The 20,276-nt window shown below is 39.1% G+C and overlaps 1 protein-coding gene across 1 annotated transcript in view; it reads left to right on the forward strand.

The window, feature by feature from the left end:
* Window positions 1-20,276, forward strand: part of kiz (kizuna centrosomal protein) — a 187,200-nt gene that overhangs the window by 51,040 nt on the left and 115,884 nt on the right. The window contains exon 5 of the mRNA XM_060831067.1: window positions 17,322-17,976. Within this exon, the coding sequence (XP_060687050.1) occupies window positions 17,322-17,976 (655 nt within the window). The remainder of the gene's footprint in view (window positions 1-17,321; window positions 17,977-20,276) is intronic.

Below are 20,276 nucleotides of genomic sequence, written 5' to 3' on the forward strand. Positions count from 1 at the left end.
ATGGTAAATCTCTTCCAACTCTCTCCAGCCTAAGAGTATCTTTTCTGTATCAGGGAGACCAGAAATGGTGCCAGTACTCCAAAAGAGATCTGATCAACATCCATGCAACCCCAACATAACACCCCAACTCCTATAATCAAATATCTGAGCAATGAAGGCAAGCATGCTAAACACCTTCTGAACTACCCTATCTAAATGTCATGCAAACTTCAAAGAATTATGTACCTTAATCTCTAGGTGTCGCTGTTCTACAACACTACTTTTAATTTTATAAGTCTTGTGTTTGTTTTGCCAAAATGCAACACCTCTCATTTATCCAAATTAAACTCCATCTGCCACTGTTAAGCCCACTGATCAAGATCTCTTTGTAATCTTTGCTGTCCACTGTACTGCCAATCTTGGTGGCATCCGCAAACTTTCTAACCATACTTTCTGTATTCTCATCTAAATCATTTATACAAATGATCGATATAAGTGGACTCAGCCTGTGGAATACAGCTGGTCACCGGCATCCACTCTGAAAAACAACCCTCCTCCATCACACTGTGTATCCTGCTGATAACCCAATTGGCAAGCTCACCTGAATCCCATGTGACCTAACTTTACTAATTCATCTACCATGTGGAACCTTGTCAAAAGCTTTACTAAAGTCCAAGTAAATGTCTACCGCTCTGCCCTCATCAATCTTCTTGGTTACTTACTCAAAAAAAATCAATCAAATTTGTGAGACACATTTCCTTCACACACAACCACGCTGACTATCCCTAAACATTCCTCGCCTCTTCAAAGGCACATAAATCTTATCTTTCAGAATCACTTCCAACAACTTACCCACCACCCAAGCCAGACTCTCAGGTCTACATTTGCTAAGCTTCTCCTTACCTCCCTCCTTAAAGAAAGGCACAACATTAGCCTCTCTTGTTCGGCACCACACCCGTACGTATACATGATACAAATATTTCTGCAAGGGGGCCTGCAATGTCCTCCGTAACTTCCCACAAAATCCTGGGATGCACCAGGTCAGGTCCTGGAGATTTATCCCCTTTATGTTTTCTAAGACCTCCAGCATTTTCTCTTTGTAATGTGACCTGTTTTCAAAACATCAGTATTTATTTTCCTGAGTTCTCGCCTCCATTTCCTTCTTTGCAGTAAAGCTGACAAAATATTTGTTTGAATATTTCTCCCATCTCCTGAGGTTCAACACACATATGAAACAAGATAACTCTGAAATCCTAATTAAAAATTACAGTCTGGCAAAAAGAGAAATCCGGATGCAAAGAGGTGGAGTTGATAAATGTTTCCTTTGGTTAGTGTAATTTAGAAGGGTTTGTCAAGTCAGTGTTTTTATGTAGAATCTTAAAGAAAAAGAGGAAGGCAGCCAGATTACTTTTTTGCAAGAATAGCTGTGATTTTAATTATTGATTTCAGAGTTATCTTGTTTTGCTCCCACTTTACATCTTTTTACTGGGGCAAAGTTCTCACAAAAGAGATCTCCTCCCTGCACTCCAACAACCTCCCTTCAGAGCTGATGCCTGTAACTGGGGAAATATCCCAGTCACAGTTGACAGCATGACAGATTCTAGGAAAAGACTTGTTTTTTGTCTCCTTATTTCCCCCACACATTTCAGCTTTTTAAAGATTCAAAATTCTGGTTATTGTGGATATGCAAGAATGTAGAATTGAGGTTAAATTCAGATCAGCCACCTCTTATTGAATACTGGAACAGGCATGATTGGAAACCTTTTGTTCTTTGATTACTGTGAATTTCTGATCTCCCAATAATTTTATGCCAATTCTATATTTCCTTCTAATTTTTATGTCACTTCAGTTGTTGGCAGCTTTCCAGCTGTACTGCCAACCTGCCCCTTTTTGAGCTCCCTAATGATGGCTGTCTTATTTCTGCCTGTCCTTTTTAGACAATGCTGACTTTGAAGCTCTTTCTTTTCCTCCTGGTCTACTGGCTTTCTCGCTAACTCTGGATGCTAATTATAGAATGTGTCCCTGAATTGTCTGCTCTTGCTAGTGGTCCTGTTTGAGCAGCCAGTTATTGTCCTGTGCCCAATCCCTCTGTTCACTTGCTGGCTTTTCTCAGGATACGTGGTACCAGAGCTACTTATCTTCATCTTCTCTGATTTACACTGGTTGCAACAAGTCTTACAACTCATTTGATGAGAAACTGATTATAAACTAGCTTCAAGAAAGTAGCTGCTGCTCATGACAATTACATTGGTCATTAATACTTTACTACTAATAGTAGTCTGATACATTGGCCGGTCCTCCTGATATGTGTGACTGAACTGAGCGCTGATCTGCGAGGGGTGTCACCTGTCCAAGCCAAAAAGCTGGAAAATGATCAATTAAGGTAAAAATAAATAAGACACATGGGAGCACGTTGCTTGAGCCTCCTTTAAAAACCCTCTACATTATGTACATTGTTCCTACTTTTACAATTGTCACTGTTTCTATGTTCACTCTGTATAAGCACTCAATTGAAAGTGCAGCCACAGTTTAAATGTAATATTGTCAAGCAATCCTATTTTATTTGATCTGGATTCATTACTGATTCTTATTCTATTGCTGTTAAATTGTGCAATTACGCTGCCAAAAGGTAGCTGGGACTATCTAGCAAGGTGATTCTGATGATTTGTGTGATTAAACTTGCATTTGATTACCAGGAAATGTTTTGTTCTGTAAGTATTTTATTAGCTAATGAAATTTGTATCCTAAATGTGTAGGTGTAAACTGGGTTAGAGAAGTGTTTCACCTCTGTTCTTTCCTAAAATAATATTAAAATTTGCACTAATTTTTCATTCATTGATCAATAAACACTAATCTCACATCAGTGCTCTGATCTTTGTGATTACTAAAGTAATGAATAATGCAATTTTCAATTCTTGGGGTCTGAACATTATGCATCAATATAGAACCTTGTATTAGCATGTACCCATGCATGAATAGTTCTGTCGTTTCAAAAAGTGCTAAATATTAAAACCTATTCAAGTCTGTTATTCTTCTGAGGAGAGGAAGTTTAAAAATCTCTATTATAAATCTGGCATTGTCGTTTCGTCTGTTGATTGCTTCTCACTTGATCAAAAATTCACAAAGGTAACATTGTTAGGAAGGAAAATCCCACTTCTCCACTTGACAATGGGAGTTCTTCCAGAGAATGTAATTTATTGATTGTTCTTTGTTTCAAGAGTTTACACGTTAAAGCAACTTATGCCAGATGTAATGCACCTTCACTGATGCTTTTTGATATATCATAGACGTGGCATTATATCATGAGAACCATTTTATTTTCAGTGAAAATGTTTTCAGCATAACAGTTCTGAATAGAAATTATAGAAGATACAGTACAATATCTGCAGCTGCTCTGGAACCACGAAAAGCGTCATTATACCCAATATACTTGGTCTTTGCTTACTTTTTGTCAGATGTTTTTCAATTATATAATAAAAATTGGTACATGTGCACTAAATATGTTAACTTTGAATATTAGCTAAAGGTTGGGGAATTAGGTCTTATCTAAATTAGTCACATTGGATGGAATGTTCCAGCCTTTGAATGACATGGGCAATAATAAGACAGTTGGGGAAATATGCGGTAATTGGAGAAATGAGATTCTTAATGACAAAAAAGAAATTTCTGATTCTGTAACTAAGTTTTGAATGATGAGGCTAGAATCTTACTAGTGAGTGGAGAGATGTATTTGCATACAATTAATATCTAATCTTGCCTTATTAAAATGCAATTTGCTATTTCCCCAGACACCTGATTTAAAAATTACATAACAACAATTCCCAACATGAAAGTCAAAGCAGGTACCTGGCAACTCCAACTTGCTACTCGCTCCTTCCAGCCTCCATCTTCTAAAACCTCTCAAGTTATATTTCATCAATAGCGGCTCCCCATACTCTGACTACAGAGGTTGGTGTTGGCCATGTATCATCATGGCCCATCTCTGACCCACTTAGACTATAACTCTCCACATCAGTGCTGTGTTTTGGAACATACCTTCATTGTAATGCTGCTGCCAGAAAACTTTGCCTGCCGCCAAGTATACACATTATGGATTGGACCAGCATATATCTGAAGGCTTCTTGCTTGCCGTGTTCATGTATACCTGAACTCGCTTTTCACCCACCTGAATACTCAAATTCTTTCTGTCTTGCCTTACTGTTTAGTGCCATTACAAAGCCAGACAGATTTTAATGGTTACTGGTCATGATCTCTTAGGGTGCCCATTGTTGTGAGGCAGCTGTATCAATCTCGCATATGCAACATGTGCCAGCAGTTTACATGAAAACAACAGTGCATTTGCTTCAATCAAATAGCCGTATCTCAAAGACTAAGGGGAGTAGTCCTCAATCAAAATCTAATGGGCTTAGATATGATAAGTTGGCCACTTGGTGCATCCAAGATCAGAAGGGTATGTATCTCTATAGACTGGGGAGTGGGTCACAGTCAATCCTCTAAGTACAGTTAATCCAATCTGGAGCTTTGCAGTAATTCAGTTGGAGAGCTGCACAGATGTCAGTCAGGGATCTGGTCAATCAGGGCTCTCCAGGTCAGTGGGATAATAAGTGATCCATGATCATGGTCAGTCTAGCGGTTTATCCATTGAAAGTCATGGGGAGGCTTATTAGGGGCCAGTGTAAGGGCGAGAATGCTGAGGTAAGTCATTTGTTTGGATTGGAGGCAGCATGCTGGGATGCAGAGGGGACAATAATTGTGAAGGGAGGTAACCAAGCATTTAACTGAGGCAGATGAAACAAGGCAAGGAGTACTGCAGTGGAGGTGTGTTATCAATGACTGCCACCACCCTGGCCTTGGGTAAAATGGAAAGATGGGTATGCAAATAAATGTGTTGGGTGGGAATATGTGGGAAAATTAAAAACAATGGGGTTGACATGGAAGGTCATCTAGACTGACAGGCTGAGTCTGCAATTCATTCCGTAAGCTTGACTTTAGTAAGTTGCCTTTCATCCCAATCCAAAGCACAGTTGTGCAATGGCAATGAAAATAGTTGCCCCCATATCTGAAGTGTGCAGAGTTAATGCTACATTCTGTGTTGGAGGGCATCCACGTTATATGACGTGAGGCCCTTTAAAGGACAAGAGCATTAAACAGATGCCCACACAGCCCCCATAATATTGACCTGTATTATGTTGACTGAAATCCCTGGCCATAAGCACTCTTGACCATATCATTGAACATTTACAAATCTATTTATTTACTATTAATTACGACGAGGCATAAGTAATGTTTTGCAGGCTGGAAAGATGCACCCGGCTTTTCAAAGTGGGAATCTCTTTCCAAAGTTCCAAAGCTTGTAAAAGCTACAGGGACTTTTCATTTCATGCACTGTAACATAAAATGTCCATTTCATTACCTTATATGCAATTGTTCCTTTCCTAGGTGCAATGGGGTGGGGGCTGATGTTCTCATTACTACTGCCACTTGTGGATTCTGTATTGGTATGTGCATTAAAGGGCTTTAGCAACAGATGTCTGAATCAGGGCCATGATGTGCAATATTGGTGTCGAGGCACCTCCCTTGTTGGGGTCTCCATGTCACAATGTTTTTAGGACATGATTCAAGTATTATTTGCATGCTATTACTGCTGAATAATCACATTGCTGAGAAGCTGATTCGCTTCCAATATTGCCCACAAGACTCACTGGAATTAATCCCAATGAATCAAGGCACCGAACCTGTGGTCATTCCTATGCCAGCTGCAGAATAAATGGAAAAGGAGAAAAGTACCCACAAGCTAGGACCAGCATCAGCCTCCAGTGGATGCAGAGCAGACCCGCTGCAGGGTTTTGCAGCCATAAGTGGCCTCATGATATGGCAAAGATCAAGACTGCATTCAATCGAGTGTGGCATCAAAGAGCCCAATCAAAACTGAAATCAATGGGTATGAGGAGGCAAACTCTTTGCTGGTTGGAATCAAAGCTGAGACATAGGAAGATGGTTGTGGTTGTTGAAGGTCAGTTATTTCAGTTCCAGGAATCTCTGCAGGAGTTCCTCAGTATAGTCTCCGAGGCCTAAACATTTTCAGCTGCTTCATCAATAACCTACCCTCCATCATAAAGTCAGAAGTGGGGAAGTTCACCAATGTTTGCATAGTGCTCAGCACCATCCTCAACTCCTTGGACACTGAAGCAGTCCATGTCCAAATGCAACAAAATCTGGGCAACATCCCAGCTTGGGCTGATGTGTGGCAAGTAACAATCACGCCGCACAAATGTCAGGCTATGACCATTAACAATAACCACCACCCCTTGACAGTCAATGGCGTTGCCATCACTGAGTCCCACACTACCAGCATCCTGGGGATTATCATTGCCCAGAAACTCAACTGGACCCAACACATAAACACAATGGCTATAAGAATAGGTTAGAGGCTAGGAGAGTGGCAAGTAACATACCTCCTGACTTCCCAATGCATGTCCACCATCTACAATTCACAAGTCAGGAATTTAATGGAATACTCCCCACTTACCTGGAGGAGTGAATCCCTAACAACACTCAAGAAGCTACATCAGGACAAAGCAGCCCACTTGATTGGCACCACATCCACAAGCATCCACTCCCTCTACACTGATGCCCAGTAGCAGTTTTGAGTACTATTTACAAGATGCACTACAGAAATCACCAAAGAACCTCACAGCATCTTCCAACCCCTCACCATTTATATCTGGAAGGACAAGGGCAGCAGGTATATGGGAACATCACCACCTTCAAGTTCCCCTCCAAGCCACTTATCATCCTGACTTGGAAATGTTTCACTGTTCCTTCACTTTGCTTGGTCAAAACTGTGGAATTCCCTCCCTAACAGCATTGTAGGTCAACCTACAGCAGGTGGATTGCAGTAGTACAGGAAGACAGCTCACCACCGTCTTCTAAAGGGCAACTAAGAATGGGCAATAAATACAGGCAGCCAGCAACACCCACATCCCACAAATGAATTTAAAAAAGAAGATACAGGAAAATTACAATCACTTGCCTGGTATCCAATAGTCATCTGAGTGCCTGTGACCTGGGGCATTTTGTCTTGAACCAGCTGCAGAGATGTGGCAGTGATGTATTCACCAGAATGTGCCCCCATCTCGAATCTAACCAACATATAGCTGTAGAGATGTCAGTATCTGAGGTGCAGCAGGCAGACTTACTGGAACTTCAAATGAAGGATCTGTAGCTTCCTCCTCAAAGGTGGTGGAGGCAATGAGTCTCCTCAGATACCTTCAGGGTGGAGATGGTTGAAGCTGCAGAATACAACAGACAATGAATTGTGAAATAGGATTAGAAGTATAGATATGTTAATGATATATGCACTGTCGTGGTAATGGGAAAGCAGCGCAGTAATGGATATAAATCTTGGGCATGGAGAGTTTTGATGACACCGCAATGCAGCCTCTTTCTTTGGATAGGCAAGATTTGCTCTTTATATTGGAGGAAGAGGTGGATATCCGGCAGTCAGCCTCCTGTCTTGATGCTGTCTGTCCTGTTGTGGACTTCTTTCTCCTGGAATAAGGCAAAATGAGGGATTGAATGAGATAAATATGCTGGTTCATCTATAAGAAAATTATTGAGGTGTCCTGAGTGAGTGAGTAACAGTGTAGAGAGAGCATGCAGTGTTAGTAGTCTGGTGGGTGAGAGGAAGTAAAGGAAGATGTTGCATAAAGTAATGAGAGTAGTTTACCATGAATCTTTGTAGGAAGTGGGTGCAAGAATGACATTAGAGTGAGTGAGAGGTAGCAGAGAGAAGATGGTAGCACTTACACTCATAGAGTGCAGAAAGTAATTTCCCAGCTTTTTGCACTGCTAGGTACTCATACAAACCATGAAAATCTCAAATACTCAAGTGTTAACTAAACAACCAGGCCATCAGGGTCTGGTGCCTGGTTCCCTCTGGTGGTTCTGATGAAAGAGGATGGCTGTCCTCTGCACCACCCCATCCAGGGCCTCCAGCTGTCTATCAGCAAAGTGATGTGCCATCTCGTCTTTGACGACCAGCACTGTGGCAATTCTTCCAACACTTAACTGTGAAGGGTAGCTTCTGGCTGAAGAGACTTGACCTGGTGCATCACTGCATTTTTAATATGATGCCAGGAGTCCCGTGAGGTCCCAACAGTTGCACGTTGGTGAGCACGTGACAATGTGAGTGAGGTGATTTAAAGATGCAGTGCATCAATAATGAGGCAAGATGCAGCAAATTGTGTAACTCCCTAGAGGTCATGGAGAGAAACGCTCTGCAGAACTCCTGAAATTAATACCCAACCAGTTTTTGACACATTCAGTCAGTGGGCTGAATTTTACCAATGTCTCCTCTACGAAATCTGAAAAAATAATCAAGGAATGGATTGAGATATTCACTTTGCTGAATAGAGTTCCATAGTTACGCAGTAAATTTTTTTTTAGATTATGTTCAAGAGATCACACTGTAATTGTACTTGTTCATTCTTGAGTTCTCCAAGAATTGCATTTTGTAATTATTTAATTGAATAATTCATATAAGAGACACATTGCTGAAGATGTATTTTGGCTCTTGCGATTATTCCTATATTTTCTTGATCAGAATTGTAAACCTTTTTATGCTGTGATATAATCTTCTGGTGTTTACATAAGCTAATTATTTCTGTTGAAATATTTTAAATATCTGAATTATTTTAAGTTTCTGAAGGGCTAATTTTAGTTCAAGATGGGAGTGTGGCAGGTGAGGAGAAAAGTGACCAAGAAAAGTGACCACTGATATTGCCGAGGTGGTCTGGGTGACTTTAGCCCCCATGTCTCATTTTGTCATGACTGACTGGTCATCTGGATTCTTTGAGGAATCAGCAACCTTCTGTGTTCTCGACATAATTTCTGATGGTTCCCCAAAAACATATTGGCCCAAAAAGATTTTTTTTTGCAGCAATGTCCTTCAAAAGATGCGCTAAGAGATCTCTCAGAAGTTCCAGCACACCAATTAGAATTGCATGGGAACTTTTTAAATTTCCAGTGGACAAATACCCTGCTGCTGAACCTCCAGTAAAGTTTACAATTCTGAATTGGAGTCAGAGACTTTAGTAGGTGCCGACTTGCTTAGCTATATAGCTAGAAATTTAGAAGAATTAAAATATACTGTATCTCCTTGAGTAACTATAAGTTGAACTAACTCATCCAAACCCTCCTTTGCACCTCCCTACTTCTCTATCTACTGTCCTGCCTGCTATCCTACCTCCTCATCCACTGACCTATCATCCTGCACCCTCATCCATCCACCAATCACCCTATCCACTCACCCACCTCCCTTGCTATGTACACCCTCTCAACTGCTTACTGCACATTTACATTCTTTCTGTAGTTTGTCAACATGCCTTCTGGACCTTTAAATCCCTGCATACAATAGTTACTGTTGTAATAGGAGTGTGTTTGGCCTCCAGTGCTGATCCTGTACTGCAATTGAAGGCTATCAAATTATACACAGTTCTTGTTTCTCCAAAGGCTCAAATCGTAAGTTCAGGCCAGAAATATGAAGCTCAGAGTACAGCAAGAAAATATGACTATGATTACTAATTTCAGAAGAGTCTGATAGTTTTTCCTCTCTCTCTGCAATGTCATCTGAAAACATGGTATTAGTTTTCACATGTTCACCGATGACTTCCAGCACTAACTCTTCATCAGTTCTGTTGATTTCTGCAATGTTGCTAAATTATCAGATTGCTTATCTGACATTGAGTTATGAAATCATCCAGCAGAAATTTCCCGATTTAAGTAGTTGGAAGACTGAAGCCATACCAAACTCTGTTCCTCAGCTACTGACACCATCCCTCTCCCTAGCAACTGTCTGAAATTAAGCCAATCTGTTTGTAACCTTGATACCCATTTGACCCTGAGACAAGCTGCCAACCATGTAGACTATCATTCAGATTACCTATTTCCACGTCCATCATATCGCCCAATTTTGCCCTTTTCTCGGTCTAATTCACGCTGAAGTTCTCATTCATGTTTTCAGTAACCTCTTGCCTTGACTAATCCAACATATTTGCTGCTCTCCTACTCTAACTTGTGAAAGCTTCAGATTTATCTAAAACTTTGCTACCTGTATCTTAACGCGCAACAAGTCCTCGCTTATCACCCACAGTGGAGGTGTTCAAGAGCTTCAAGTTCCTAGGACAAGTATCACCAACAATCGACCCTGGTCCATTCACATTGATGCTACAGATAAGAAAGCGTGCCAATGCCTGTACCTCCTCAGAAGGCGAGGGAAGTTTGCCATGTCCACAAGGAATCTTGCCAATTTTTATAGATGTATCACAGAAAGCATTCTATCTAGATGCATTACAGCTTCTTATGGGAATGCAGCCCAGTCCATCACAAAAACCAGCCTTCCTTCTGTTGACTCTGTCTTCACTTTCTAATGTGTCGGGAAAGTAGCCAACATCATTGAAGACTCCCCCCACTCCAGTTATACTATCTTCCACCCTCTTCTGTTGGATAGAAGTGACAAAAGTTTGAAAACATGGACCAACAGATTTAAGAGCAGCTTCTTCCCTGCTATTATCAGACTTTCAGAACAAAACTTTCATACATTAGAGTTGATCTTTCTCTGCACATTCTCTATAGCACTATATTTTGCATTCTGTTTTATTTCCCTGATGTACTTAAGGTATGATTTTTCTGGTTAGCACACAAAACAATACTCTTCATCGTATCGCAGTACATGTGTCAATAATAAATGAAATCCAATCAGTGCTCGCTGACATGCATTGGTTCAGAGTCAAACATCACCGTGGTTTAAAAGCTCTCATCTTCATTTATAAATCTCTCCTTATCTCAGTAATTTTCAAGTCCACAACCCTCTAAAATATCTGCAATCCTTAATCTGGCCTCTTCAGCATCCCCTTTCTTAATTGTTTAACCTGTCAGTTCCCAGGGCTCTAAGCTGGAATACCTTCACTACACCTCTCAACCTCTTTAACTTGCTTTCCTTCTTTAAAATACTCCTTAAAAACGTACCTAGCTCTTTGAGTAAGCTTTTGGTCAACAGATCTAACTACTCCTTGTGCAGCTTGGCGGCATATGTTTTATAATTCTCCCAGGGAGTTTCTTCACAAGTTTTATTATATTAAAGCTGCTGTAAATATAAATAGCTTTCATTAAAGTATGAATGCAACTCTTAAAGTGAGACTGCATTCTCTGATTTCAGATTTTGTTCCAAAACTGGTAGGAATAATGAGTCCTAGGTTGCTCCCAGATTTTCTGATGTGTTTGGAATCATCCTCATGGAGGAGATCAACAAGGAGAGAAGAGGGGTATTCTTCCCCAGCACCTGCTGGAGTATCCCTTTAGTGACAGTGGCATCATTCTAGGACCCAGGATCAGCATACAGGAGATTTAATGATCTCACAAGAGCAGCAAGAGTGAGCACAATGCTTTCTCTCTCTCAACAAACCTGACAAGACCTCATGAATTCACTCCCTCCTCGTTCTCAATAATTCTTTCACCTCTGTTGCAACCTGGAACCTTTGAGCCATATTACACATTCATAATGTACATTTCTTCTGGTACATATCTTATGAAAAGTCTGGAGCCATGAGAATGTAGAATCAATTTAATTATAACCTCTGTTTTTCATGTAAAGAAATGTAATTATAAATACAGAACTTCTACTCTACTGATGCACAGTATTCATTTTTGGAAGTTAATTGAGAGTGGAGGTGAAGTGCGAGTGCACAGCTGAATGTTCACTTCAGACATCTAATGTTCTTGCATTGGCCCTGCAGCTGAGAGTATCTTGCAAAATTTCAATGAACCTGTTTTTTTTGTGTTTGGAAACTTTGTGGCTTTATTAGAATAGTAACCTTAATTTTCTCATGAATTTGTCATACTTAAAATGCCTTGGATGAGCTAGGAAGTTGAGTACAGGTGGACTCACATCATCACTAAAGCAATAAATACTGCACCACAGAAGTAATCATCTTTTTCTGGTCAGTTGTGACAGGTTAAAATCAATGCTTGTATTTTTGATCAGTGTTTGAAACAAAAAATGAGTTTTGCTGCAAGACTGAGAGTGACCTTGTTGTTTATTAGTTGCTAAGATATTTTCTCATGAAAAAGCAAATTTCCATTCACCGTATACCAATGTTGAATACAATTTGTAAATTACTGGAATAAATTTGGAGAAGCTAAACATCTGTGAGTATTGCAAATAGTCATTATGTGTTAAATAACTCATTAGTGTTTGTTCGCTGACACAACCTAACTCTCTCATATGCACGTTTTAAAAAAAATCAGTGGAAAATATAATTTATTCCTCTTTTCAAAATATATATTCTCATTATAATTCTCTAAGTTCTCGAACTCTGTTGTAGGACTGCCTGACCTCAGGTCGTGCTTCTTTAATGCTGCATTTTGTGGCAAGTTATGCTTATGGTTTGTTCACTATAGCTGGCAACTCATTATAACATGCAATATCCTTGGCTCCGAAGTCTTGCTATAATGAGGGTGGAGCATACCATTGATGTAGCTGTATCTTTTGTTCATGATAGTGGTTGTGAAAATAGCTTGCTCAGTTCTGTTTAGAGAGGGTAAGTCATCCAGTTCCCCTGCTGCTGATTGCGACATGCTTACCACTACTGAACATGCATGTGTATCATTGTGGAATGAGGAAATGATCAGGCTTAATCTTGGATGTGATGTGCTGTGTAATTAGATAACCTGCTGGTATTCATTGCTGAAACTGATATATGGACGTTGACCACTTGGACAAGATATTGGAGGGTAATCAGAGTCCATGAAAAAATGCTCCAGTGAATGAACTGACACATTCAGAAAGGGGAAATTAGGCCATTTTCAAAAAAAAGTTCTAGGTTCTTTGCTGTCACTGTGCTAATTGTGAAACCCACTTTCAGGAAAAGTATGATGTTGCTGTAAATAGAAAAAAAACATTTTTATTTCGCTGTTACAAAAAAGCATGTTGTAGTATATGTGGTTAGGTTTTTGCTTTTAATTAATTTTTTTGTTTCACTGAGCTGTAAGTATCATAATTGCAGCCATTATTGTTTGTTAAAAAAATTGAATGTTCAAAGCATATTGTGAAAGTATTCTGAACATATTCAAGAATGATTTCACAAATTGAAATTTAAATCTTATGCAGATTTTATCAATTTTCATGCGATCGGTCCTCACCATTTTGTGTCTGCCATGTATATCAAGTCTATTATCTATATGTATTACATCTCCAGTTTCTCAGCCACTTCCCAATAAACATCTCAAAATCGTTAAATAATAAATTACATAGACATCTTCAAAGTTAGATATTAATTTAAATATCCGTTGCCTAATTCCATGATTGGTGAATTGGTTTAAAATAAAACCACTTCTACCTGATTTTGCATGTAAAAATTATTTTTCCTACTCCCAGTTGAATATGAGATACACACCTGTGTTAAGTTGATGATGCCATTATACAAGTTTGCGACCACATCACTGGTATGACTTCGAGGACCACATCTTTGGTGGCAACATCAGGAACGAAAGCAAGTTAAGGTACATGGCCTTCTAGATAAGCTGTGATAAGGGAACATTTTTCACACATGGCTGCATCCAAGATTCCAGGAGAATGAACCTAGCTTAATACAACTGCTTCAAGTATATACTTGTTAGAACTTTTGGACTGCCATTGAAGGCCATAAAAGTGGTGTGCTCACTGTAATAATAATTCTGAGCCTTTTTTTGATGATTTAGGATATTCAAATTTGTTTTTAACAAATGGTTATTTTTTTCCTAATATTTCTACATTGCTGATAATTCTATGAATAAAACTCAACATTAAAATGCCAAGAATTTTAAATTGATAACCTCTGATCTTAACATCTTGCATACATGTAATCATTTGCAAAATAAAACCACAAACCTCTTTCCTGTGCCTTCTTCCTCTCCTGGTTTCTAGAAACAGTATAAATCTGCAAGTTTCTGTATATGCTGCAGTCTAGTTTGATTGGCTATTCTTCCTCCCACCAACTTTTTCCAAGAACTAGGAGCAGCAGTAGGCAATTCGGCCCCTTGAGCCATTAGGTATGATTACTGATCTTATCGTAGTCTCATCTCCACTTTGCTGCCTTTTCTCCAGAACTGTTCAACCCATTACTAATTAAAAAGTCTGACTTTTACTCGATGTCCCACCACCCATCACACTCTGGGGTGGTGAATTCCACAGATTCATGTCCTTTTGAGAGAAATAATTGCTCTTCATCCCTGTCTTAAATCTGCTACTCTTATCCTAAAACTATAACCTTTCATTCTAGATGGCCCACATGAGAAAACATCTTTTCTACATGTACTTTGTCAATCCTCTATAACATCTTTGATATCTCAATTCAATCTCCTTTCATTCTTTTAAATTACAGAGAGTATAGGCCTAAACTACTTGATCTCTCTTCATGAGACAAACCCCTTCATATATTGAATCAGTCTGGTAAACCACCTCTGAACTGCATTCAATACAACTATATCCCTGCTCAAGAGGACCAAAATTATACGTAAAACTCCAAGTGTAGTCTCGTTTCCCATGTTGCTCATTCTCAGCGACATTTCCCTACTTTTATATTCCAATTCTTTAGCAATAAATGACAAAATTCCATTTGCATTCCTTACTACCTGCTGTACCTGCTAGTCTTCTGCATTCATGCATGAGGACATCCAGATCCATCTGCAACTAACCATTCTGAAGTTTCTCTCCATTCAGGTAATAAGTTGCCTTTCTATTCCTGCAACCAAATGGATGACCTCACACTTACCTACCTTAAACTCTATCTGCCAAATTTTGGCCCATTCACCTGACATATGCATTTGCTAGGAGAAAGTGAGGACTGCAGATGCTGGAGTACCAGAGTTGAAAAATGTGGTGCTGGAAAAACAGCCTGGCCTGCTGTGTTTTTCCAGCACCACATATACATTTGCAAGTTTCTTATTTCTTCATTGCAATTAACTTTCCCACCTATTACAGTGTCATCTGCAAATTTGTCTGTAGTATTTTCTATCCTCGCATCCAAGTCATTGATGTAAGACCGTAAGACATAGAAGTGGAAGTAAGGCCATCAGGTTCATTCCGCCATTTAATCATGGCTGATGGGCATTTCAACTCGACTTACCCACATTCTCCCCATAGCCCTTAATTCCTTGTGAGATCAAGAATTTATCAATCTCTGCCTTGAAGATATTTAACATCCTGCAATGAATTCAACAGGCTCACCAGTCTCTGGCTGAAGAAATGTTTCCTCATTTCCATTCTAAATGAACCCCCTCTAATTCTAAGGCTGCGCCCACGCGTCCTAGTCCTAGTGTAGATTATAAGTAGTTGGGGCCTATGGTCCAAACCCTGTGGCACTCACTAGTTACATCTTGTCAAGCAGAAAAAGACTAACTTTTCCTACCTCTCTACTTTATCCTCATAGAACCGGCTGATTCTTCACCTTACCAACACTTATCATGCAAATGCCCAATGCACTGTTTGCAACAAAACTGTTCTTCAGCAGTTGCGCAAATGTTCACTTTCAAGTTCGCCTTATTTCTTTCAATATGTATGTCCTGTGTTACGCAAATTCCTCTTGATCTTTGACCTTAATTTTCACAGTACTGCCCACCTTTCGTGTCTTCACATTTTGCAGTAAATGGGAAGATATAAGTGAAATGAGGTGAAAGAGGCAAAATAAAAGAGTACCTTTAGGGAGACAAAGTCACCCTAAAGAGAGAAGTTGCAGATGTAGGAAGTCTAAACGGAGAGAAAGGAGAGAGTGACAAAAAGGGAAAGAAGATAAATAGGAGCACATTTTGTTTTGTGGACCCCACCTCATTTTACAGCATGCTCCCCATTGTCCCCTCACCTATCCTCACAAATCATAAATATCCTTAGCTCCAGAGACTGAAAGGAATTTTTATTAAGTCAAACTGTATTTTGTCATGTTGGCCTTGGAACGTTTGCAAACTATTGGTAGAACCAAGACATGCAAGCAAATCTGTCTCCAACAAGAAACTTAATTTCAGCATGCTCAGCTGCAGGAAATGAGAAATTAACAGAGACATGGAAACAGGGGTAAGATAGAAGGAGCAAGATTCCCTTGGTTAGGTACAAGGCAATTTATTCAGGATGTGTGAATAGCAGGAAAGCATAGTTGAACAGGGGAAGAGAATAGCAAGTTAGAATGGAGAGAAATGTGCTATAAGTAGGTTAGAGGCACCTACTTACAACTGTGGTGGGCCACATTATTGAAATTTCCATTCTGAGCAGTGCTAAAGAAGTTTCGACATCAGTTTTAAAATTTATGATACTAATTTATTCAATGAAGATGCAAAGTAAAATGGGTAAATCTGTTGCATTGCTACAGACCAAACTAGTGCCGCTCAATGATCAACATTTTGTGCTTTATCACTCAGCATGTCCCCATTCATACTACTTGCAAAAAGTACAGATCATTTCATTATTTTCCAGTTTGAGAATGTTTTATTTGCAGGATTCATTGTGTGGAGTAAGGCTAATTTTCCCTTTTGCATTTCTTCTACAGAACTACCTTCTCATGTGTTGCTCTGAAATTAGTATGTCACAATCATTTGCCTGAGATTTTGTTTCTATAATCTAATGTTATGAATAATTTTATAATGTACAGTTTGGAAAGGCACAGTCGTTCCCAGTGTGATGCCTGATACCAGTGATTGTGTCCTGGCTGTTTAGTGGTATACTTTTTAGACAATAGCAAATATGTATTCAAAAATGTATTCGTTAGACCATCAGAGAGCATGAACAAATCTAAGGCTATTAGTTATAGGCTCACCCCATGATTTGCTGTTTTAATCTATACTCATTGACATTTATTTGGTGGCAGATGTGTCACTATTGTAGAATCTGCTTTACAGAAAAACATGTAGTTGTTTAAGTATCCTCTGACATTAAAGTATCATTTAAAAATGAAGAAAATCTTTTTTCTGTTATGTTTTATATATATAAATGAAATACTCAGGCAGGCTGCTAAACACTGAATGAAGCCTATTTGTTGCCCACATTGAATGGCAAATTCTTTGTGAATCTCTGTCAGCAAACCTAATGCTGTTCATATTTGCGTTTGGAGAATATTCCAGAATTAGATTGGAAGATTTATTTATTGTGGTTAAAAAAATCAAATTAATGTTTTGTATTTGATTTTATCATATTTTTGAAGTTGAAGAGAAAATATTTCTCAATTTTAGGCATAATTGTTTTTATTCAATGTGCCAACCATAAAAATGAAATCAAATTCAGTTTCCTGCAAGGTGATGTTCAATGTGTTCTTTTTCAGACAGGGAATTTGTCAAGACAAAAGGATATAGATGTTGGAAAGCACATGTCAAAAGGATTATCCACCACTTGCATTATGGACCAACAAGCATCATGGACCTCAAATGGAACATGTTCAAATTTACGAGAAAAATGTCAGCAGCATGTGGAGAGCTTTACATCTTCCCAGCCATGCAGGCAGGCAGCGTTAGTGACAACAACGCACACTAAATCTGTGATGGACAACTTGAAGTCGCCTATGTCAAGCAAGGGAAGCCAAGACTTCCACACTGTTTCTGACATAATAGAAAGGGAGACAGGACTCCAAAGGAGTCAAGTAATGCCATTCACTCCTGTAATCTCTTCAAGAAATGAACGACTTTGCTATGAAGGAATAGAATGTAATAGGCGTATTAGAGCAAATAGTTCAGCTGGCAGTCAGGAATTACCTATACCTGTGACTCAGTTAGAATCCATTAAGGAAGAGTTGACACAAACCACTGTACTGGATGATTTTAAGAATCGCCTGACAGGTGAAGAAAATAATCTCAAAAACATTATTGTAAGTGAACAAGCACATGAGCGGTTTCAGAGACAATTCATGGATCTGCACCAAGATAGTGGTTGTTCAGGAGTTTCCAGCATGAACACAAAAGAAAACAGCATTTTTCATTTGGGTAATACTTTGTCATTTTATATTAAATTACACTGCTGATTTACTAATCTCTCAGGTGAATATTATGATTTGGAGATGCCGGTGTTGGACTGGGGTGTACCAAGTTAAAAATTACACAGCACCAGGTTATAGTCCAACTGGTTTAATTGGAAGCACACTAGGTTTTGAGCGACGCTCCTTCATAAGGTGGATATTAGGATTTATTTAAATATTACAAAAACTGAAGTTCTTATTTGAATCAGAATATTACTTTTAATGATAAGAATTAATGCAAAATGACTCATCTTGTATCTTGAATGTAGAATTTTGTTTCCCAGAGTTGTTTAGTATTACCATCTAAAAGGTCTGTGATCTTGTCTGATCTTTAAAGGACATGCTGTGACACAGAACAACCTTATGTGGATTTGAAGTCCAAAGTTGACATTTTTAAATTAAAATCATAGTGGGTTATTTGGGGGACTTGAGCTGTTATTAACTCTTAATCATCTTGATTGAGTTGACAAGGTGTAAGATAGTATTGAGTCATTTTATTCAGTTTATGTTAGCAGTGACAAGTTTGTGTGATGACTCAATTTACTGATGACACCAAGATGGGTAACAAATTAAACAACAAAAGGCTATCAGTTAGTTAAATAAGTGGGCAGAAATTTGGCAGTTGAAGGCTAATGTGGGAAAATATGAACTTGTCCACATTGGCAGAAAGAGTGAAAAAGCAGCATACTATTTAAATTGTGAAATGTGATGTACAGATGGATCTGAGTGTCCTGGTATATGAGTCACAAAAAGTTAGTCTGGAAGTACAGCAAGTGTTTAGGCAGACAGATGGTATGTTGGTGTTTATTGCCAGGAAAATAGAATATGAGATTGGAAAACTTTTACTGCCACTAGCAAGCTTTGAGAAGATTTATAGCTCAGGTTGAGGTTCTGGATGCTCACATAGGTGGAAGGTTCACTTTCAGATGTTTTATCACCATACTAGTTAACATCGTCAGTGAGCCTCCGGTGAAGCAATGGTGGTGTGGCCGGCATTTTATTTATGTGTTTAGGTTTCCTTGGGTTGGTGATGTTATTTCCTGTTTTTTCTCAAGACGTGGAAATTGGAATCCCAGTCAATGGGTTTGTTGATAGCGTTTCAGTTGGAGTACCATGTTTCTAGGAATTCTAGCTTGTGTCTCTGTTTGGCTTTTCCTAAGATTGTTGGCCCAGTCAAAGTGGTGGCCTTCCTCATTTGTATGTAAAGATACTAGTGAGAGTGGGCCATGAAATCAAGAGCTGAGGTCACTAGTATCCTTACATACAGATGATGTAGGACACCACTTTGACTGAGACAACACATCCAACCTAGGACAAGCCAAACAGAGACACGTGCAAGAATTCCTAGAAGCATGGCAGGCAACCAGAACTGTATCAACAAACACATTGACTTGGATTCCATTTACCACCCCATGAGAAAAAGAACAAGAAATTACATCACCACAGGAAATGACATCACCAACCCAAGGAATCCTAAACACACAAAAAGCAGGACATACCACCAGTGCTTCACCAGAGGCTCACTAATGATGTTACCTAGTATGGTGACGAACCATCTGAAAATGAACGTTTTACTGCCATTGTACAGAGCTTTCCAGAACCCATCTCTGGAGTATAAAATCTTGCTCTTCTTATTTGAAAAAGGACATAATTGAATTTGAGTTAGTTCAGAGAAGGTTCACTGATTTCATTCATGAGGTGAAGGACTTGTCTTGTGAAGAAAGGATGAACAGATTACGCCTTTACCCATTAGAATTTAGAAGAATGAAAGGTGATCTTATTGAAACATTTAAGATTGTAGGGAGACTCGACAGGGTGAATTTTGTGAGGATGTTTCCCCATGTAGGAGATAGTAGAATGAAGAGCACAGTTTAAGAATGAAAGGTTTCATTTTGAAGATAGAAATGAGATATATTTTCTCAGAAAGTCATTCATTAATCTGTGGAATTCCAACCCCTAGAAAACAATAGACTGGGTCATTGAATTTGGGGAGGCAATAGCCTAATTGTATTGTTGCAAGACTATTAATCCAGAAACATGACTAACTTTCTGGGAACTGGGTTCAAATCCAACCACAGCAGGTGGTGGGATTTAAATTCAGTAAAGAATATCTGTAATTAAGAATCTATTGATGATGGCACCATTGTCGATTGTCGGAAAAATCCGACTGGCTCACTCGTGTCCTTCAGGGAAGGAGTTCAAGGAAGGAAACTGCCATCCTCACCTGGTCTGGCCTACATGTGACTCCAGAGCCTCAGCAATGTGTTT

The sequence above is a fragment of the Hemiscyllium ocellatum genome, chromosome 10, assembly GCF_020745735.1.
Source record: "Hemiscyllium ocellatum isolate sHemOce1 chromosome 10, sHemOce1.pat.X.cur, whole genome shotgun sequence".
Lineage (NCBI taxonomy): Eukaryota > Metazoa > Chordata > Chondrichthyes > Orectolobiformes > Hemiscylliidae > Hemiscyllium > Hemiscyllium ocellatum.